At 34.2% G+C, this 23,350-nt stretch overlaps 2 protein-coding genes across 2 annotated transcripts; one reads left to right on the top strand and one right to left on the bottom strand.

Annotated features, from left to right (window-relative positions):
• The first annotated feature begins 1,780 nt into the window (after positions 1-1,780).
• Positions 1,781-7,522, top strand: LOC110736947 (glutathione synthetase, chloroplastic). Its single transcript, XM_021917285.1, is given in 13 exon segments — positions 1,781-1,933; positions 1,936-2,210; positions 3,249-3,418; positions 4,189-4,264; positions 4,393-4,523; positions 4,693-4,815; positions 4,893-4,973; positions 5,225-5,305; positions 5,442-5,511; positions 5,904-6,025; positions 6,341-6,480; positions 6,568-6,760; positions 7,174-7,522. Coding segments are annotated over 13 exon segments (1,671 nt in total). The 5' UTR covers positions 1,781-1,848; the 3' UTR covers positions 7,298-7,522.
• Positions 7,523-12,581: 5,059 nt separating this feature from the next.
• On the bottom strand, positions 12,582-17,779 carry LOC110736946 (phosphoglycerate mutase-like protein AT74H). Its single transcript, XM_021917284.1, has 2 exons — positions 16,924-17,779; positions 12,582-13,360 (listed from the first exon to the last, which is right to left on the bottom strand). The coding sequence occupies exons 1-2, from the start codon at positions 17,375-17,377 to the stop codon at positions 12,870-12,872; spliced, it is 945 nt and encodes a 314-aa protein (XP_021772976.1). The 5' UTR covers positions 17,378-17,779; the 3' UTR covers positions 12,582-12,869.
• Between the last annotated feature and the right edge of the window lie 5,571 nt (positions 17,780-23,350).

Raw genomic sequence — 23,350 nt, 5'->3', positions numbered from 1 at the left:
AATGAATTCTCAACGTGGTTATTCAATTAATGGAGCTGAAGATTGTGATATTTTGGCTTCAGTTGAAATTGAAGATGAATCTTCTCGATTGCTTGATGCCTCTGATCAAGGAAAAATAACAATAGAATTTGTGGGTAAAGCTAAAACTAAAGCTCCAAGAAAAATGGTTAGCATAAAAGATGAACCTGAAATTATAAATGAGAGCAAGAAAAGGAAGAAGAACGAGGTGACAGAGAGAAGAAACGACGGGGAGTTAAGACCTCTGAGATCCATTCTAAAGGTGGGTTCAAATTTTCCCAAGACTTCAGCTCAGGATGGTAACGGCAATCCTGTGAGGAAAGCCACGTTGGACTAGTCATCTCTCAGCAACATATAATAAATTGTTTTATTCTGTACATTTCCTGCATAATGAAAGAGAATTATTGTTTAGTTGTATTGTTGGAGCTCATGTCAAAAAAAAAAAAAGAAAAGAAAAAATTCCATGCATAGTGTTTAATGAAAATTATTCTTTAAAAAATAACATGTGTTGTTTAATTTATTTTTGTTAGAAAAAATTACTTCAATATCCTTATTGGTCATTTCACAAATTTCTTAAAAATAAATAAATTAAATGACAAGCGATAAAATAAATTGTTGTAATTGTTAAGAAATGAATGAATGTTTATTAAATAATTTTACACAATATTACAATTAGGTAGTCAAACCAATTAATATACCAGTAATTAGTTTTACTTTCTTACCGATGTTCTTCTCCTTTAAAAAAATAAAATCTTTTTTGAGTACACAATGACGCAGTGAGCAAAATACAATCATATTTGTGCCTCCTAGTGCCATGTACGGGCCATAATAGCAAAGCTTGTGTACAATTTGACATTTTTTGAATGGGTCAAGAAAAAGGTGTGTCGTGCCGAGCTTGTGTTGATCTTTCATAAATGAAGCCCATGCATAACCTTATCCATGCGTTATATTGTACTTGTACTCGGTCCTACTTTGCTAGTGGATCTTTTAGTAATTTAACCTTCTTTTGTAAATTGGTCAAATATAAATTGGTCGACATGAAGGTCACCTATCGTGACCATGTTTAGCCTATGCCTGAAAATGATCTCCATATATATCGTTCATAGACTTGGCAATCCCGACCCAGACCCGATGACCCGAAATTGACCCAAAACATTGACCCGAAAATGACCCGAAACCTGAAATTGACCCGACCCATACCGACCCGAAAATGGAGTTGACCTGAACCTGACCCGACAACCGAACTGACCCAATCCGAAGTTGACCCGACCTGAAATTGACCCGAAGTGTTTGACCCGAACAGACCCGATACCCAAAATTGACCAAATAGAGCCGATACCCGAAATGTCCCGAACTAAAATTACCTTATAATTGGACTTAAAATGTCTTGTACCAAAAGTAACTCAAATTGTTCATTTTCAACCGTAGCTAAGCTCATAAACTGAATTGATAGTTTTTATTATAACAATAACAAAATATAAACTCTGTATAAAATTATTCATTTGAGCTTGATTCACAATGAAACAACCCGAACATGACCCGACCAAATTTTGACTTGACCCGAATATGACCTAAACATGCTTGACCCGACCCGAATGACCCATTTTCCAGGTCTAATCGTTCATAACACATCAACGCGCCTCTAATATCAGGCTTGTGACGGGATAATCTCTTATCAAAACATTTTCACGTCGTGCCTAATCGAGCCTCTGCCGACCGACTCCACTTGCCGTCTCTAATCCCTCCATTAGTCCATTGGCCAATTGACCAATGTAAAAACTCTCCTTAAAGCATAAGCAGTGACGCTTTGTAGCAAGAACTAAAAAGAATATGGGAAGTGGATGCTCCACTCTCTCAACTCCAACTCCTAATCGCACCCTTTTTTATTCTCTTTCCTCAACTCTTCCAATCAATAATAATCCAATTCTTTCAACAATCTCCCAACTTCTCCATTTTATTCCCATCTCCCCAATCTCAATAACACATCCATGTCTCAATTTTCATTCCCATCTTCTTCCGTTCTTCCTCTTAACTCCAGCAAATCCGATTCATTTGAAACCCAACAACAAAATTCTGAAAAACCCATCTTCAATCCTCATGATATTAATCCCAATTTGCTTCAGAAATTGGTTTATGATGCCTTGGTTTGGTGTTCTCTTCATGGGCTTCTCGTTGGTGATAGAACTGCTAAGGTTTGTGATCGTTTTCCCTAAGTAGATGTAGAAAGGATTTAATTACACCAATTAACGCGTGATTTTGCCGCCCGTAAATTTCCATGTTAATACCATCTTGTGAAATGTGTTATGATTTAGCAATACCCTTTATACTTTTGAATTGGGTTACTTTTGAAGTTTGTATTTTCTCTTTTGTTTATTTTAGCAATACCCTTTATTTAAGTTTCCTGGGGTTTTATAAACATGAATTTTTGGAACAAAGTAAAAATGCACGTCAAATTCTTATAAAGTTATATGCTTTATGACTAAGGGAAGGAATAATGGATTTATAAATGTTGATTTTGGTTTAATTAGACTATTAGAGCTATTATTGGTTTGACAAACTTTACAAAAAGTCCGGTTTACAGTAATTATTGAATGGCGGGTTGCTGGCGACTTCAATTTCCTTCCTCTTTCAAGGTCCATGGCATCTAATAGAAGACTTGACGATATCTACATCTTTCGCCACTTTAACACTACCTTTGTTCTAAATCAGAAATATTAATCTAACTCTCTCCTATTTCAATGCTAAATAAGGTGATATTGAAAATTTCATAATTCCTCCTTCTTTCTCTCACCTCCCTAATTTGGCAATATACTCGTACATCAATTTCAAATAATTCAAAATCAATTCAATCTTTTTTACCCTTTCATTCTATATCAATTGTGAGAAAAGATACTACAACAATTAGGTATTTTTGTTCACTTAACTAGGTTGATTTCGTGAGATTTGGGGAAGATGGAGATTGATAAATTTCACCAAATTTCAATCAATCAACGATTAACTATTGGCAAAGTAAAGGGTAACTTTATGTAAGTAAAGGGTAACTTTTTGTGAGAATAAGGATAACTTTAATGACAATAAGGGTAATTTTTGCGCCGCACAATAACACTATTGTAAATCCAATGTATACAAAAGTTTTTGTATTGGTTTAAAGGGCAGTTGGGTATTTGTAATTTGGTTGTTAAATGGAAGTGAAAATATTCTACTGTTAAATTGTTGTGGTTATATTGCAGAAATCAGGGACAGTTCCTGGGGTTGGTATGATTCATGCCCCAATTTCTCTTTTGCCTGCCTCATTTCCTGAGGATCACTTTAAGCAAGCATGTGAATTAGCTTCTATTTTCAATGAGCTCTTTGATCGTGTTAGCTTGGATGCAAAGTTTCTCCAGGATTCGCTGTCAAGGTTCGTTTTCGATGTCTCCACATTGTAGATGATGTACATTGCAAATTTTGCATTCTTGTAATGTGTACATCTTGTCGAAACCCATCAGATTAGTTCTTTTATCAATAAGTATAGTTAGAAAACTGGAAGAGTAACTTGAGTTGCCCACTTTGGGACAAGAATCAGGTATACATATGAATTTGAGTATAGGCTTAGCTATTTAAGTTGCTCACTCTAGAACAAGAATCAAGTGTACATACAAATTTGAGAATAGGCTTCGGAATTTGAGTAAAAGCTGGAATTTGAGTAATAGCTTAGCTATATATGTTGTTTGCTCTAGGACAAGGATTCAGGTGGGGCACATATGGATTTGAGTATAGGCTTAGCTATATAAGATGCTCGCTGGGGGACAAGAATCAGGTGTGCATATGGATTTGAGTATAGGCTTAGCTATATAAGGTGCTTGCTCAGGGACAAGAATCAATTGTACATTTGGATTTGAGTATCTTCTTAGCTATCTACTGCTCTACTTGATACTAGTGTGAACTGTGAAGTGCCATCATATAGGTGAGTCAGATGTATGTAGTTTTGGTTGGAATAGATTCCAGAGATAAGAGTTATATATTTCAAGTTCAATGAGATTCATGGACAAGGAATCATAACTTTTTGGTTGGACATTAAGTTTGTCATCCTGGGTTTTTGGTTTTTCTTTTGTCTCTACTCAGTATATTGATTTGGATTAGCAGGTTGTGCATGTGAAACTGAATATTCCAGCTGTTTCCATATTACAGAACCAGAAAAGTAGATGAATTCACATCAAGACTGTTAGATATTCACTCCAAGATGATAGACATCAATAAGAAAGAGGTGATTTTATTTTTTCTGTATATTGTTATGAACAGGAACTACAATCATCTTGGTTACAAGGGTGGAAAAATATAATGGTAATTGCTTTGAGAAGTTTGGGGTCTAATCTGATTCAAAAATAAATATAGGAAATACGTTTGGGCTTACATCGATCAGATTACATGCTTGATGCACAAACAAAATCACTTCTCCAAATAGAGTTCAACACAATCTCATCTTCATTTGCTGGGCTTATGTGTCTTGTCAGTGAACTTCACAGGTAATATGAATTTCTGCTTCCCCTGTAGATTACATAATATTTACTCATTACTAAATTTCAACTAAAGGGCCCTGAAGTAATTTAAGTATACTGCCTTCTGCTAATGGTATATGCATTTCTTTTAGTTACAAAAGTAATTCTAGCTGACAGACTGGAGTTTAAAATGTAGGAACTTGCTTGGTCTCTATGGAAATCAGCTTCAATTAGACTTCAGAAAGGTCCCTGAAAATGCTTCTGTTCAACATTTCGCAAAGGCATTAGCTGAAGCTTGGCGAGAGTACAATAATCCAAGGTTAATCTTGCAGAAAAAGCTTTTCTGTTCCTCATGGCTCGTGCTCGTATAACTTACGGAACTGTTAAATTCTGCAGGGCTGTTGTTCTTGTTGTGGTTCAAGCTGAGGAACGCAACATGTATGACCAGCTTTGGCTTTCTGATGTATTGAGGGAGAGATATCCTTTTTGTTTTTCTAACAAAACATGTGGAAAGCTGGTTGTCGTAAAGCTCTCAATATTCAAGCGCATTCAACTTAAATGGTTTATTAACAGCGTAATTGCATGTCAGTGTTATTTTGAATGGTTAACCAATTGCGTCTAGCCTATATTCAGATGATGAGAGTGAATATTTGAACTGGTATTCAGAAATTCATTTCATGGCTTTTTATACTGTCAATGTGCCTCTGTTTTTCTTAACTGTATAATACACATGGTGTTACATCTATCAGGAAGACATTAGCAGAAATTGATGCAGAAGGCAAGTTACTGCCTGACGGAACACTTGCTGTGTATGTCATCACAAGGACACTACGTCTCCCTTCTTCCTCTTCATATTTTGAATTTCCTTATTATTACTACAGGAGAAGGGTTTGTTGAGGTTTTTATCACTTTAAATTTCTAACTTGAATCATTGAACACTTGCAGAAATGGGGAGGCAGTTGCAGTGGTGTATTTCAGAGCTGGTTATGCACCTACTGATTATCCTTCTGAATTGGTTAGTTCCAGCTCTGGAGTTTTTGATGCTTCATTGCATATTTTATGAGAAATTTAATGCTCTCTGTCTATAGTTTGGTGCCTGCTATATTCAAGAATATGTCAAAATCCCTGAGCAATTATACATGCATAATTAGAAGAAGATTTCTTTTGCATTATTATGAGGGTGAACCTTCAATTTTTTGGTTAACTTTTGATAAATGATCTTATAGAAGCTGCCATCAACAGCTGGCAATAGCTTGAGATATTTTAGGGATCAGATATGTTGGATAAAAAGAATTTCCTTCTGTTTATTACTTGCTGACTCTTACCCATCACCTAACATAGAAATTAATTCAAACTATGGATCAGCCACACTTCAATTCTAATGTTATAGTAGATTATGCTTTGCAGGAATGGAGAGCTAGGCTATTGATAGAGCAGTCATCTGCTGTGAAGTGTCCATCTATTGCATACCATTTAGCAGGTACCAAGAAGATTCAGCAGGAGCTTGCAAAACCCAATGTGCTTGAAAGGTAATTCGTGAATTTTCATGCACATGCTTAACTCGAATTGAATCCTTATGCACCTTCAGCAATAAATATGTCTTTGAAACTGCAAGAACTAATAGATTCCTTGCATAGTTAACTTTGTCACTAGCTGAAGTCTATTACGCATGTTTATACATTGAAAATTTATCTTTGATTTACTGGGATCCTAGAAATTTGAAACATATTTTGTAAAAGTCAGCCTTTGATGTTCAACATATTATTATTGTTATTACGGAGTATTATTTTATATGAAAAGCATCCTGAACTCTGAATCTGAGCATGTCCTTGCTTTGAAAGCAGGTTCCTTGATAACAAAGAAGACATTGCCAAATTGCGAAAATGCTTTGCAGGCTTATGGAGTTTAGATGATACTGAAATAATTACTGATGCAATCGAAAGACCTGAGTTATACGTGATGAAACCGCAGAGAGAAGGCGGAGGTACTACCATCTGCAGATCTTCTGATCTGATTAGAGTACGTTTTCATATGAATGTAATTTGTGATTTTTGATTATCATTCTACACAGGAAACAACATTTATGGGAATGAGGTGAAGGAAGCACTGCTAAGAATACAGAAGGGAGGATCCGAAGAAGATGCTGCATACATCCTTATGCAAAGGATTTTTCCGACTGTTTTCCCAGCACTTTTGGTACGAGAAGGCATTTTTCACAAAGATCATGCTATATCAGAGCTAGGAATATATGGTTCTTATTTAAGGTATTTAACTACACACTCAACTTTATTCTTCATTACCTGTCATTATATACACTCGTGCAATGAGAAGGAGATATAAAGAAGCAGAATGAACACCCCCTTCCCCCTGAAAAAAAGGTTTTCTCTCAGATCATTGTCATGCAACATCTCATTCACATACAAAATTTTGGACATCTATCTCAAATTTGGTAATACAAGTAAGACCATAAGAGTAATGTATGTATCAAATTTCATGAAATTAGTTTCATTTCAATGTTCATTGTAATGAAGTTCACCCATGTGTTTTTCTTCATAAATATTGTTACCAATTTATATTTAGTGGTATTAGAAAAGCACTACCGAAATACCATGGATATTGGCTTAAATTTACAAATATTGCAATGGTTATATCTCATCAAGATTTCCGTAATGTGCAGAAACAAAGAGAAGATTATCATAAATGAGCAATGTGGTTACTTGATGCGGACAAAGGTTTCTTCATCAGATGAGGGTGGAGTTGCAGCTGGTTTTGCCGTCTTGGACAGTTTGTACTTGAGTTGATAATATGAATGGAGAAAACAATGTATGATTGCTAAAATTTGACATTTACATATGCATTGGTTTCAATTTAGCTAGATCATGAAGGGCAAGAATGGGCTTCTGGCTTTAAATGGAGGAATGAGGTTATTGTAAAAACACAGAAATTTTCAGGGGAGCATCAAAATTATTTTTGAAAGATTTCTATTCCAATCTTTGAAATGACTGTTTTCGTTTTGAATAGCGGCATATATGAGACATAGTAGGCATTTGGTTTGACATAGGAATTGTTCATGCATTCTTGCATGAAGTTTCTTTTAATATAAATATGGCTCTCCAAGGGTGCATCCAATCACCTAAAGTCCTTAAACATGTAATTAGGGCAATGTTAGGCAAAATGTAGCTTTAGTGGTAGTTGTTAGCGGTAAACAAATTGTTAGTTGTGAAGATGAATAATTGATAACATGTTATTTGGTATGATTTTAGGGTGTTTTGAACCTTATTTTCATGATAAATCGGCATCATAGTTCATTATTTACTCTAATTTTATGCAATTTTTTTGTGTCCCCCGTGCTTCACGGGTTTTATTTGTTTTTTGGTGCATTTTAGCACTTTTTGGCATGCATCAAGTCTAGCTATGGATTGATTGAGGATGTAAAGACAAGGAAAGAGGCGAGCACGGGTTGATGGAGCTATGGAAGAAACATGAAAGAATGTCTTGGGGATAAATAAGAGCATTTGGTAGAGTTTAGGAAGGATTATTACACAAAGGTCAATTTCAAATGGCCATAACTTATTTTCTAGTCAACATTTTGAGGTTATCTAGATTGGAGATTAAAGTTCATCTCAAGTGCTTTCCAACGAGTGGTCACATGTCTTTTTTCGACGAGTAATGAACAAGTTATGATTGTTTGAAAATTCTATTGAAGCGCGGCCGCGCCGCTTGTCTTTTGGAGAGGCCGCTCCACTTGGCGCGGCCACGACCTTCCTTTGGAGAGGCCGCGCCTATCTAGTGCTGAACATTCTTCCCGTCAGCTGTTTTAAGGTGGCACGACCTCTCCAACCACTTGGAGAGGTCGCGCCTCGCTTTTTTGCGAGTTTTTTAACGGAGCTTTCTATGTAATTTAGGGGTGATATAAATCGACCCCTTAGCTTAATTTTAAGGGGGGGGATTTTTTGTAGTTTTTAGCTCAGATTAGGGTTTTTAGAGAGAGAAACCCTCATTTTCTAGAGAGAGAAAGTGAGAGAAACTTGTTGAAAGCTTGGATTATGAAGAATTGAAGGAAGGAGATTTAAAGTTTTGAATACTCTTTGCAATATCAATGAGAATGTCTTACTCTCTCTCCTATTTTGTTACTTGATTTACTTATTTTTGTATCTTTTCATCCTTAATTACTTGTTTATGTTAGATTAGTGTTTGATTTCATGTTCTTAATTAGTTTTTAATTCCTTTAGTTTTGCAATTTATTATGATTTGTAAGTAGTTCTTTTACTTGGGATGGTTGAAACCATAGATGAATTCACAAATACTTGTTTGCATGTGTTGACTTAGCTAATGTGGGATGTTAATTGGTTAAGCTTATTAAGTGGTTTTATTGTTAGTTCTTGTAAGTGGTCATTGCTAGAGCTATTTATCTAAGCTTTCTCAACAAAGGATAGAGAGATGAACTTGAGTTAGCTCCCTTATGCTTAATTGACTTGAAATGCCATGAGAATAGGAATTTCTAGTCAAGGGAATGTTCATATCGTCGTGATTATATTTTAACACTTGTTTTATGTTTTGTAACCACGAGAGTAGGTTGTATTCATGATTCAAGTAATCCCTCTAGCTTGATAGAGTAGTTGGGTGTTTTAGATGACTTCCCTTAATTTATCCCCAAATTGCTATGTCTTGTCGTTTATAATTTTTCTTTATAACTCTTAATCCAAAAAAAACACTTGACTTAACTTAACTTATCACAAATTGATATATGTTAGTGCTCCTCTTAGTCTTTATGGGATCGACCCTTACTTGCCCTTTCTACCCATTAGAGAGACCAAGTTAGGTTTTTATCATTGGTAGGCTCGATGAAGGCCTATCAATAATTAAGTATGACTGTTTGGTAAAGTAGTGGTTGTTAGTTGATTAGTTGTAGCTTTGGTAAAAAAAAAACCAATAACTACCTCTAACTTTCAAAAGCTAATAATATTAGCGTCTGACAAAAGCTACTTCCACCACTAAACACTCAAATTAGTTAAGCTACTCAAAATTTACTACCAAACACGTCTGAAGTCACTTTCATAGTCTCAAACATGTAATCATGGGACTATCTGTGCAATGTCAAGTATAGCTCTCATGAGTAAGATAATAGCTTGACTAAGGAATCAACAAACTAAGATTAAGGGGCTAACAAGAATGCACGCAAATTGTTTATTAAAAAAAATGAACGCAAGTAAATGGTTATGTTTAAAGTTACTCGGCCTGCCACGTGACTCAATCACTAATTAATACATTTTAGCCAAATTGGCAAGTTATAGTAGGACATGTGGCAGCATACTTGCCATACTATACTATATTTCCAAGGGCGTGTTCGTAAAAAAACATAAAACCCAATTGAAACTAGCCACAATGAAATGGCCTATAATGACACATGTCCTTTTCACAATGATTATCCAATCAGAATAATACATTTTAGGTTAACCTTTAGCAGTAAACACTCCCATATGTCACTATAAATACCTTGTTTATTCCGTGAAGGGACATACATTCATTGATACACAATTTTCAAGATAACATTGCCTAAAGTTCAAACTTTTGTCTACTTTCCTTGATCTCACTTAAATTACTTTTTCAATAGTTATCAAATTGTCAGAAAACTTCCTTGTGAAATCCACCATATTTCATCTCCTCATCAAAAACTTTCAGTTTCTGAAAAAAAAAATTGAATATTATAAATAAAAAAGAAATCAATTTGAACAAAAGATTAATGCAAATAAAATTGATAATAAATTCTAAGAAATTACTGGAGAAATTTTGTAGATGAAGAATTGGAGTTTTGTGCCCAAAAATCATGTGAAGAAATGAGTGGTTTAACAAATCAATTGGTACTTTATCCCCTTATCTTATTAAATCCATCAAATAGAGCATAAAAGTGGAAGGAATCGAGATTTCCAACCTATAAATCTCCATAGTTTTCTGGCTTTTTTTTTCTTTTCCTTGAACAAATTTAAAACTTTAAATTGTTGTATGTCGGCACCAAAGCAAAAAGAAATCAAATTAGGGTTAATTAAGTCTTTATTCTTATTATATATATGCGAAAGATAATACGTATAATAACAATGATTTATGAGAATTTGGGCTTATTTGGGCCTGTTTTAATTTCATAGTAAAAACGTTCGAATTTAAATTTGATTTTTAATTTTTACTAAAAATTTGCAAGATTGTTATTATAAGAGTATAATATAGTACAAAGAATGAAGAGATTTTCGCAATACTTTGTCCATTGATGATTAAAAAATGTCATGTAATAATGATTTTTTTTTTTTTTAATTTAAAAAGTGGTAAAAAAACATTGTTATATAAAACATATTGAAAAGAATTTGTTGAAAATATTCGGTAACAACCGCTAAAACAAGATGTCAAAAATAATTTATAATAATAAACATAAGTAATAGTGAGTAAGTATCACACTTTATAAGTCTAGAATGCCCAAGACCACCCTTGAACATTACACTCATATGTACCTACAAAGAAGAACCTAGAAGACTTCTATTATGTACAAGATGATCCTTGAATATTTTAGAGACATCCCCTCTAGAATATTCCCTTAAAAGAACCCTTTAGAGAAGCCTGGAACCTTCTTGAAGCTTCCCGCATTTTTCGGACTCCTTGCTGCCCAAACTCATACTTCAGGACCTCCTCTTGGAAAACCGACACCACCATGGTCTTCCTTGGCCTAAAATATGGTGGACCCCCTAATTTGAGCCCATTAGCCCGTCCAAATGACCCATTATTGTGCCACTATCACTTGGGTGTTCACTAGGATATCAGTACCTGTGCTAAATAAAGCTCTACAGGGGGAAGTGCTCAGCTGGGCACCAAAGGCAAGCCCCCTAGCCACGATTATGCCCTGTTACCTAGTGACCCAAATGATGCCCATGGTTGGCAAGGGAGATGACCCGTGATAAGTAGCTATTGATGGAAAAGTTGCTTACAAACTTCAATTGTCTAGCTATGCTAAGACCAGTTATGTGTTTTGTATCTCAACCTAAGTCTTTCAGAGGCGAGCTTTCATGTATATATAATGTGATTTAATAATAGCAATTAATATATTATATATTATTTCATTAAAAACAAATTCTAAATGTTGTAAGATGATATCCTCCAATGGATTTCTCCATTGACTAAATTATCCAATGTTCAAGCCTGTGCTTGTCACATGACTTTTAATGCTCCATTTCATATCCTTTTCACCCTTACTCCCCCTTTTCTCGCACAATTTCAATCGCCCCCTTAGCTCCCTCTCATTGCATCTCTTTAATCTTCCTATTTAACAATCCAGCTGAAATTCTTCAATTTAGTTTTTTTTTTAGTTAAAACCCCTTGTCAATTATTTAATTTGCAAAAATTATGGTTGGTAAAATGAAATTAGGGTTTGAAAAGAGAAACATGTAGAGTTCAAGACCCACTATCAACACTTGAAGGGTGTTGCTCACGTGTTTTCTGTTTTTTTTGTTTAAGTGGAAAGTATTGTAATATCTTCCCAACTGTCAAAGCTTGTAGAATAAAGCAAGCAATAGGTAGTGTGTTATATAAGCCATAGCATGTTACTTGTAGAAGTAGCACAAGTAGAAGAGTGAGAACAACTTACTCTAATGTTTTGAGAGAAAACACAAGAGAGTGAGTAGTTGCAGTAAGTAGCTTGTGAGTGCAAATATAGAGAGCTTGTGAGCTCATAAAGAGTGTTTGTACATGTGGTTTTGAAGCTTAAATACAATTGTTGATTGTGTTTGAGAAGTTACCCATAAATTGCTTGTGTTGATTTTGTTGTTATTTGGCGTTTTTTGTTTTTGCTTAATTTCAAAACCGAATTCTTTACAAAACAAAAGGCCGAGAAATGAGGATTTCAAAGTTACATGACAAGCACATGCTTGGATCAACGCCAAATAACTTAGTCAATGGGAAAAATCCGACAAAGGGTAGTTTTCTTACAACATTTAGTATTTCATAAGGTAGTTTCTTACAATTTTTTTTAGAATGAGTGGTTTGCCACAAAATCTCGATTGCATAAGCTTGTCAAAAAAAAGATTCTTTGAATGCATATGTCAATGAGAATGTATGTTCAAATTCTCTTTCTTCAAAATTCAGTCTCCAACAATGAGAAAGACATTACACAATAAATGTTTAAATAAAATCTAAACACAGAAGAAGCAAATTGTTACAAAAGAATACAATTAAGGGATAAATAAAGGACGACAATATCCGAATTTAACCCCATTCAATTAGTAATTTAGTATACATGGTAAGCAGGTTGTATGAGATTATATCTTATAGTTGAATAAAAGAATCTGCAACCAATGAAGCACCTGCCTGTACAAAGCATAGTAAAGGAATAGATCACCAATTGATAGGTTTGTGTTCTTCATCTTCAACATGATTATTGCAACTCTCTTTTAGTTCACCAGTGCGACCATCTTTCCCAGCATAAGGGCTGGAATCGTCCTCTGCACTATGGTCTGAGTCTTCTAGATGATCAAAGAAGCTATCAAGGTACCAAGTGCATTTTTCATTCCATTCACCCCTCTTAGCGCAGGCCCTCCACTTCTGGTCAGCTACCATCTCAGGAGAGAGCCCCCATTCCAGTAACTCTTCCTCTGAGTGGTTGATAGCCAGGCTGTACTCTCCCCCCTCACCTAACTCCATCACTCGATATTCACTGTTGCCTGGATTATTAAGGTACTCAAACTGTTCAACTGTCCACTTGAACCACTTCATCAAAAATACACGTGATAATAAACCATGTGTTACAATTACAAGGTTAAGTTCATGGTCAGGGTCATGCTGAAGTCGGTGCATGTCTATGTCCCTCCATAATGACTCCATGAAACCTGCAATTTGCTTAAAGCTCAGTTATATGATACCAAATGCTTGATAATAACAAAATCAACTGAAAACAGAAGCATGACAATTTTGGAAGTTTAGAGGGAACAACTCGTATACGAAGTAATTTGCAACAAATTGATTTAATTTGCCAAAAGAAATTCTAATCCAGCAAAGTAAGGGTTTCCAGATAAGCAAAAACTATCCACAGTCACACAAATCCATACACCAAAAAATATTAAAAGTATAAAGTAAAATTAAACCCGAGACTTTCATGAAGCAGCATACAAGCAGGAAAGATTGAAGCATATTTTTAAAAAAGACAAACCGATCAATACACAAGACCACAATGGTGGGAGACTGAGAATTAAAAAGCTTAAAGCAATTACTAGTGCTCATAAGGCTTTCTTGCTTCTCAAACCACCAAAATAAAACTCGTGTTTGCAGATCGAAAAGTCAAAGCAAAGGATCCCAGATTGGTTAATAAGAATAGTCTTAATCCCTTGGCAAAAGTAAAGTACAACAACGCTAACACTGTTTCCAAATGCCTGTATTCACTAATAAGGCTACCTTCCGAGGGAAGGCGAGTGTAGCACAATGGTCTACAGATAACAACTACCCTGCTCCCCACATTTCCCCACCCACCACACCAGCAAAACAAGGGGAAAAAAATCTTTCCTAGTTTAGACTAGACAGTGAGCTCATTAGAGGAAATTGTTACTATTACCTCCAGGATACCCTCAATGTTTTAATGCAGATGATAAGTGAATACCAACTTAGCACAACCCTTCTTTGTCAAAGTCAATGAATGAACTAAATGTAAATGAAAATATTAAATACAGAATATATAAATACTAAATCCATAGAATGTGATGGTTTATATATAACAAGGTTAGCCAATTAAATAAAAGAAACTGCAGTATGAAGTAAAGGGGTGGAGTTGGTCGACCAAATATTTTCAAGACTTGAGACACGGAAGAGCTAGAATCATAGAATAACAGGGTTATATATAATAGCAAATTGGCTTTACGTTGGCACCAAGAACAGCAGGGACACTTCAAACTTGATCAGAGCCATGCTCTGAAGAGATTTATTTTTTAACCAAGCAGCCATCTGACACAGCTTTGAGTTCTCAAATTCTTTTTGCATTGCCATGCGGGAAAAAAATATTCTCTCATGGTACTTTTTAATCTGAGTACAAAGGATGGCAAGCACAAAGTCTTGATACAAACTGAGTCTAGAGTAGCATATTGTAGAAAGTTCTTCACAAAGATATAAACTTATTACCGCCACTATAATTACAGCGTATACTGATAAGAAAAAGGATTTGTATATTATAAGCAGAAAGAGCAAGAGAAGGTGAAGTTGTCATCAAGTAGAAATATGATTAACACTATCAAGTAAGGAGTACTACTGATTGGACTCTTTCCAACTCCAGAGTTCTCCTCGAGAGTTGTAATTGTTAGATTGTTTACCCATCCTCCGACCATAAGGCATTCCAAACGCAAGCAGCACCAATGAATTATTCTACTTCATCATAGTGAAAAACTAATGGTTCACATCTTGATTCTTAGTTAGCCAAAAAAAGCATCAAAAAATATGAAAATAAAAAATTAAAAGTAGAGAAATAAATTAGTACCTCTAGCCACACATAGTAAGACTCCATAAATAAATGCACTCAGAGTCCATATATGGATCCATATGAAGTGATCTATGCAACTCGAACTTGGGTACTTATGTATGTGTTCAAGTGCCAGTTTGGCTAATTTGTGAATATATTCCTGATTCTGGCCAAGAATGAAGTGTCAAAGTGTCTATACCAATGTTGAAGTATCAACAATCCAATCCGGGTACTTGAGTTTAAGTGAAGAGTACAAGTATGCAGAAATCCAGAAACAATCTACTAGATGCCTCACTCAAAGGCACATAATCTATACCTTTTCCAGGGATTATTACTATTGTATTGCCATTCAAGCTCAAAAGACCAATTATTTTACATAATTTCACATGTATAACATGATACTTCAGCACTTTCTTTGGAAAACTAATTGACTATTGTGGAATGAAAGGGAAAAGAAGGAGAGGGGATGGAATAACTAACCTAGCATTTTCCTTCCAATTCTATCCAATATTGGAAGGAATTCCCTCTCTCTAAAGTCATTTCCAAAAAAGTAGTGAATCTATCTCTTTCTTTCCATTGAATTGATCCAAATTATCATATTCAAACATATGGGAATTGTCCACATTTCCTTCAAAGTGGAATATTTCTATGCATTATATGGTTTTTCTCTTGGTTAGTCGACTATGTTCATTGTTCGGCAGAATGCTCGGGAATCTACAAAAGAATTTACCTAGGGTGTGTTTGGCATTGTATTTGTTTTCAATTTTTTTTTTTTTTTTTTAAAACTAAAAACAAAAATAAGAAATAAGAAAAAGGTGTTTCCATTTTTCAGTTGTCAGTTTTCAAAATTATCATGATTTTAATAAGTTTGACTAATTTTTATTCATTATATGATATATATCATATATTTTTGAAAAACAAAAAACCAAAAAACAGAAAACCACAGCAATGTCAAACGAATCCCTAGTTATTGATAAAATATAAAAAGAATCCGTCAATCTTCACGACATTCCTCGTTTGTTTTTGATATTCAATAGCCACTCGCAAGACAATTCTTCACTAATACAAAAACTAAAAGATTCCTTCAAATTTCATCAATTTTTAATAGAAGCAGAGAGAGTAGATGTGTAACCAACTCGTCAAATACTCAAATGCACTATCTCACCCAGAGATTTCCTTAACATGGTCATAACTCATAAATTATACCAAATCTGGTAAACTGCAGGTCGTATGATCCAATTCACCCAGATAAGAAACCACACTACTCTTTAATATGAATATAATTTTTCCCAATAGCATAATAAGTAATCTTCAACACATAAAAATTCCTTAACTTCGTTGACTTTTTCCCAACATAAATACTCGTTGACTTTTCAGATAGAAATCTCAACCCCAGAATTAAATACAACAAAAACAATCCAAAGTCTTAATCTCCTGCAAATCACATCAAACAACGCTCACAATTCCACCCAATACCAATGAATAAGACAAAAGTATGACAAGATCAAGGTGACTAGTTTTGGAAGCAAAGCCTCAACAAACATTACTGCAAATTCTCCAAGAACAATGAATCTCCAAAACTTTCATCACCCATTTCCAACAAATAGTATCAAATCCCAAAATCAAAATCTTCAAATCATATGAGCTAGCTACAAATTTTACTTTAAACCCCACCATTAACAATGAAGCCAAAACCACAAAGAGCAATGATATAGACGGAATTCGACCTGCATTCTTAAATAGTACGCTAAAACTATAAATGATCACAAACTAGTAAAAACCAACTATTAATGTACTTTATCACTTAATACAATCATCATCAAAACATGTGCTACATATCCCTAAAACCCCAGAAAAATAAGCATTCAAATTAAATACCCATGAAAGAAAAACACCCAAATAAAACAAAACACTAAAAATCAGAGAAGAGAAAGAGAGAGAAGAACTAACTTGAAATACGATCATAAACATCAGCAGCAGATTCACCTTCAGGAAAACGATAAAAAAACCTCCCAAATTTCTCTCTAGTTTGTTTAATAGCCATCATTCTCTCCTCAACTTGAAAATTCCCAAAATCCTGCTCTCTAATTCTACACTCTTCTCTCACCCCAATCACCCTTCTCCTAGGAAACGACCGTCCGATCTCCCGAAGAGTGGATCTAGTCCGTTCATAAGGGGACACATAGAAATACACTCTCCAAGCGGCGGCGGCATCAGCGGAGAAAGAAGAAGTGTCGAGTAAACGACGGATTGAGTTACCAGCTTCGCGAGCTTGGGCAATCCCGTCTGGAGTAAGAGGGATGCTGTGATCGGGTGTTACTGAGTATGCTTTTGTGTCGATGTTTCCTTGGCTTTCGCCGTGTCGTACTAGGATTATTCTCTTTGGAAGTTTGTAGTGCCCCATTTTTGACCAAATGTGTGGTTTTGGGGTGGTTTTGAGGATGGTTTTGGGGTGGTTGGAGTGGTTTTTTCTGGGTGATGTTGAAGGTGGTTTTTCTGGGAAGAGTGGTTAAAGGGGGTTAAGGGGATTTATATGGGGTTAGGAGAAGGAAGAAGACGTGTTAAGTTTGGTTCATTCAAGAAATAATGGAATGATGGATGGACTATTTTTGTCAATTAGGTTGGGCGTTTTATTATAATTGGGTTTCTGTCTGGCGGGACAATTTTTTGTACGGGGTATTGGGTTTTGATGTGTAAAGTGTTACGGCTAGCAACGGCTTGTAATTAGGGATGACAATTTATTTTGGATTTCAAATTTGAGAAAAATATAATGAAGTCGTAGGACTATCCCTCCATCTCACCCCCAAGTAGTTGGGAAAAAATAAAAAATTTACAAGATCTAACTACAAGTTAGAGAAGGGTCAAAATCGGATTTTAGTTATCTGATTGGACTCTAATTTTTATCATTCAATTCATGGTGTTATTGTCTACAGGTCTTTTATATTGGTTATGTATTTGGTTAACATTTAGTCGGTTTCATAGCATTGATAATTGAATTTTATAGAAATAGTAGTGCGATCATTAAATTAGTTAGATACACAAATTGGGTCAAATAAAGGTTATTTCGGTTCATCATGTAAATTAATTTTCTTTATTTTTTATTGGAAGCATCACTTTCTATAAACAAAAGTTTCAATTTAAATGCATCCCTTTCGTTTTTAGTTAATATCCCTCCGTCCCTATTTTTTTGCCCCATTGGACTTTGCACAGTCTCCAAAACATGTCTTGTAACGTTAATAACTTTATTTCTATACGTGTAAAAATTATAAAAACTTGATATTAATTAAATATATAGTGAGACAAATCCAACAAAACCTCACATGACTATATTACCTCTTATTGATTAATGGGAATTTATGCTCAAAATTTTGAACTTTGACCCCTTTATTTGCAATGGGGCAAAAAAATAGGGACAGAGGGAGTAAATTATCTATATCTCTCTCCTATCACATTGGCCTTTTTTATTTTATTTTTTTCTCTTTATCTCTCTTTACTCTAAAAAATTGTCTAGGAGTCTGCAATTAGAAAAGTGATACATCTAAAAAAAACAGAGGAAGTAATTGATTGTGGTTACTTAAGTAGAGAAAATACAAGTTTCTCAATATGAAAAACATTCTTTATATCTCAAAGGGGTAATTTCGTCATTTTCAGTCAATAAGTTGGGTAATATTGTAATTTTTTCAAATAAATAAATGAATTCTAGCATTAACAGAGCAGCTTCAATGGAGAATCGAAGAACAACTTTCATGGATAAACAAGAAGTTCAATGAAGAAATCGAACAGGAGCTCTAATGGAGGTGCAGGATGCATCTACCCTTTAGGGTTAACCATGACACTTATTTCTCCATTGTTTATTAGGGTTTTCGTTTAATTTGGCGGCGAAGCCGCCGAAAACACGGTGGTGGAAATGGTGGTTCACGAGAGGAAAAATTGACAGCTTTAATGGAGTACTGCTTAAAACGAAAATGGTTGGAAGAGGACGAAGAAGAGGGATGAAGATGGAGGTGGGTCGCGGGTTGGGATCGAAGGAAGATGATGGAGTTGGGTTGATTGTTAATGGAGATATGAGGAAGAAGGAGGACGGGAGGAAGAAGGAGGACGGGAGGAAGAAGGAGATTGGGGAAAAAAGCAAAAAAAAATAATATAAATTAGGAAAATTTGATTCTAATAACCCCAACTTTGACCGATTTTCTTTAAATAATCTCAATTTTTGATTATTTTTTAATAATCCCAACTTATATAGGTATATTTTTAAAATAATCCAACTTTTATTTTTGTTGATCTCTTTTGAGACTATTATTTAAAACAAAAATAAAAGTTCGGATTATTATTAGAAGATATCAATATAAGTTGGGATTATTATATAATAATCAAAAGTTGGGATTATTAAAAGAAAATCGGTTAAAGTTGGGATTATTAAAATCAATTTTTCCTATAGATTATTAATAAAGTTTGTTTTAATTACTAATTTGCCATGTTTGAGAAACATCAATGTTTCTCATTTAGAGAAACTGGGGCAAGCCCACTTAAATCAAGTGTAATTAACGTTCGACTTTTTTTTTTTTGGAAAGAAAACAATTAATGTTTGATTTAAGCTTTACTCCCTTCGTTTCTTTTCTAAGGTTACGTTTGGGTTTTTCTCATGTATTAAGAAAATTCTTTTGATGTCCTTCAAACAAAAATTGTTTTGAGAGTAGGGAAAATTACAATACAATCTATAATAAAATAGAGTAAGTAGTACGAGTAATCAATAGTGTATGTAATTCTAGAGGAACTTAACCATCACAACTTTCCATAATTCTAAACTTAGGGTGAAAGTTAAATTCGTGTGAAAGGAGAGATAAAAGGGAATATTGATGATGTGGCGTCAATTTGTAAATTTAAAGATAAGGTTTTCGCTTGTTACGTGATTGAAAATTTGTACAAACTAGTGGCTCATCGTGCTGGACTAGTGGTACGCACACCGTGTGCATGCATGCTTCAATATTCAACCTGTTCGATTCTTTCTCCATTCAAAAGTAAGCAAGAATTAATGCTTGCTTTTCCAACATATATAGCATATATGCATTCTATTGTGTTGTGTCACATTACTTCTATGCTTTACGCAAATTTGATTAAGTGTATACTTGGTTGACATTGAAAAAACATGAAAAGTTGCTTATATTCTAGGATTTTTAGGTTGGGATTTTGACTTCTAACAAAATGGAGAAAATTGTTAACATGTTAAACAATCGTGTTTAATTTTACTACCTCTTATATTTCCCCTTCCAGCTAGATATATACATTCTTGTATGTGTTATGTATAGTTCTTCATAAAAAAAATGTGCATTGTATAGTATCTTAACGTGTAATTTTAACCTTGGTTTGGCCTCTTACATTTCCCTCAAGGAGTATGTGATCAAGGAGTATGATGTAGAATAATATTTTCTCCCTCTTTAAAATTCATCTTATTTTAACAGGATTTATTTCGGAATATGTAGATTTATAAATTAAAGTAATAGATTTCTTATGTTGAAATTCGTTGTGAAAAATGAACCATAAATGGCCGGGTAGATTAAATTGTTGGTTGCCTCTAGGAGTATGCATCATCATATTGTAAGTAACGAGAGTATACATAGTTCTCTCAAAACAAGGAGTATGCATCATCAATTCATCATCATCAAGTGCTACTAACATTATTTAGGCCTTGTTGGACAATTAGCTTTTACGTTGCCTTTAATTTCAAAGTATTGTCTCTACCAAAACACTAGAGAAAAAGTAAAGTTAAAATAGAAACCTAGGAAGTATTTTGTAAGGTTATCCATCCTCATATATAGTAAGCTTGGAATGATGACTTTAACAATAACAACATGGCTTAGACAAATAACACTCTTAATTAAAAGGTAAACGTTTTCACATTCTTTAAAACCACCTTTTCAAAATGTAGTCTAGAATAGCTATTATTGTTAATTTATTTTCCATATGATGATATACTATAAATTCAACCATATATAATCTCCACTTTTAGTGTAGCTTGTTTTTTAACCTTTAATCTTGTAATTTTTTTCCTACTTTTCAATAAAGAGATGTAACTATTTTCTTAATATCACCTCCATGCATATGCATGACTCATGTTCTTAGCGTGTACTTGAGTGCATATTATTCGTTTACAAAATTGACAAATTATGATATTTGCCACTTTTTTAAGGAACAATTGGTGTGCTTGTAGTACAAGGCAGTTGGCAACAGCGTTACGTGCATGCGAGTTGAGACCATATTATGATTATATTCGGCGGTGCATGCAATGGTTGACTTTCTTCTCTAAATCTTCATTACTCTACCTATTTAGTCGCTTAATTAAATTGCGAACCTTCTCAGATCATGCTAATTAAAGTTATAATTGATTAACACAAAAAATCTAGAACAATACTTCCTCCGTTTCTATTTAGTTGCCACGTTTAATTTAGGTACACATATTAAGGAGAGGTGAGAGAGTGAGAGAGGTAGCTAGTAAATGCAAAGTATAAATCTTACCCAAAAAGAAAACGGGTCAACTGAAAAAAACTTGCTAAAAAGGAATACATGTTAACTAAAAAAAAAATGGAGGTAAGTAATAGTTTAGGTGTTAATCAAGTGACGTGCATGCCCCATTGACAAACAATGGAATTCCTTCTTCCAATTCTTCCCACCCTACTGCCCATTAAGGTAAAAACTACAAAGTGTATTATACTAATTATATAATTAAGATGTCGGTAATTTTGTCTTCTGAAGACAAGGAAGCTGCCAAGCACGTGGTTAGAATTAGATTATTGTGGTCTTAATACAAATGTTCATTTATATTCGGTGTATTAATGTTGCTTTGTTGAATGCATATGACTTTCATTTTATTCATTTAGATTTGTTCAATGCATTTAAGTTTTATTTGGTTCAATTAGCTCTGTTCGAATATGTTTGACTTTTATTTGATTCAATTAGCTTTGTTGAATGCATTACCATTTACATATCAAGGTATATATACAACTTTTTCCTTCAATTCTTATGGGTACGGTGAAGCTCAAGTTAAAGAATTGAATAATTTATGCTTAAATTTTGTGATATTAATTGAATCAAAATAATATGGTTAATCGTTTACATGTCAAGCTTTATTTTCCGCCGTTGTCTTTTTAAGCTATATTGTATTACTTTATTACAGTTTACCGCGCTTTCCTCTTGGATTTGAAAAGATCGATGCATCCTACTTGTACCTACTTTTAGTTTATTAATCACATACAACTAATGTACTTAACTATACGCTCTTTTTTGTAGATTTGGATCCGTATTAAAATATGAGAGATGGAGAATAGTGCAATGGTGGTGGTTGATGTACATGGACTAAAGGGTAGATGAATTTCCCTTTCCATTTAAAAAAAAAAAGAAAAAAAAAATTAATAAAACCTTAGGAGAAATAAGGGTGTGTTGTTGCTTTCCTTTTACCCTTTTCCCCTTTCTTAATGTTTTTTTCCTCCTTGCAAACACCCCCTTAACAATTTTGTGAATACTTAAAATATAGGATATTTTAGGTGGTGTATGTCTCAAAATCTTGACAACATTTCTTAGAGGTAAAATTACATTCATTGACATAAATTATGGCATAACTACAACCATTGCCATACATGAACGTGTCTATACAATTATATTTATGAACCTTATCACCGGATACACTCAGTGACATGAACTTAATTGCTAGCTAATTATCATCAAAATAAGTCTTTAGCTTATTATAGCAAATGACTAGGGTCCGTTTGGTAGGGTGTAAAACATTTTCAATGTAAAATGGTTTTCCATGAAAATCATTTTACAATGGAAAACTCATTTTTAAAAAAGTTTTCCGTTGTTTGGTTGAATGGAAAATGATTTTCCATTTTAAGCATTTTCCATTGTTTGGTTGAACTGAAAATTCAATTGTGATGGAAAATGTTTTCCCTTCACTTGTGATGGAAAATGTTTTCCTTCTAAATTGGGGGGAAAATGTTTTCAATAGGGTGGAAAATGATTTTCCACCCCAAGTTTTACATTTTAATGTTTTGCACCAAACCAAACAATGTAAAATGGAAAAACACTTTTCAGTGAAAATGTTTTACGCCGTACCAAACGGAGCCTAAGTTTAGGACTTAATTAAACACCCCTCAAAGCTTCTCTTAAGAACTACAAACAAAACCCAAAATTGGGCCAGACAACAAAAGATAATATTTGGGCCAAACCCAATGTTTACAAGCGCTAGTACACTTTTGGCATAATGGGCTGAACCCTTAAATATTTAGTATGAGAAAAATGGAGGAGGGAAAGAAAATGTAAACAGTGGTTAATTAGAATGTTACATTTTGTTGATTTAGAACAGAGAATTTTGCTACCTCCACTG

This window comes from Chenopodium quinoa, unplaced genomic scaffold (assembly GCF_001683475.1).
Source record: "Chenopodium quinoa cultivar QQ74 unplaced genomic scaffold, ASM168347v1, whole genome shotgun sequence".
Lineage (NCBI taxonomy): Eukaryota > Viridiplantae > Streptophyta > Magnoliopsida > Caryophyllales > Amaranthaceae > Chenopodium > Chenopodium quinoa.
This window is presented reverse-complemented; position numbering and strand designations above follow the sequence as displayed.

Coding starts and splice junctions, on each gene's coding strand:
- LOC110736946 (XM_021917284.1), bottom strand. CDS start 17,377: ATGGGGCACTACAAACTTCCAAAGAGAATAATCCTAGTACGACACGGC. Junction 13,361..16,923: donor TGTTTATGATCGTATTTCAA/GTTAGTTCTTCT, acceptor AGCAAATTGCAG/GTTTCATGGAGTCATTATGG.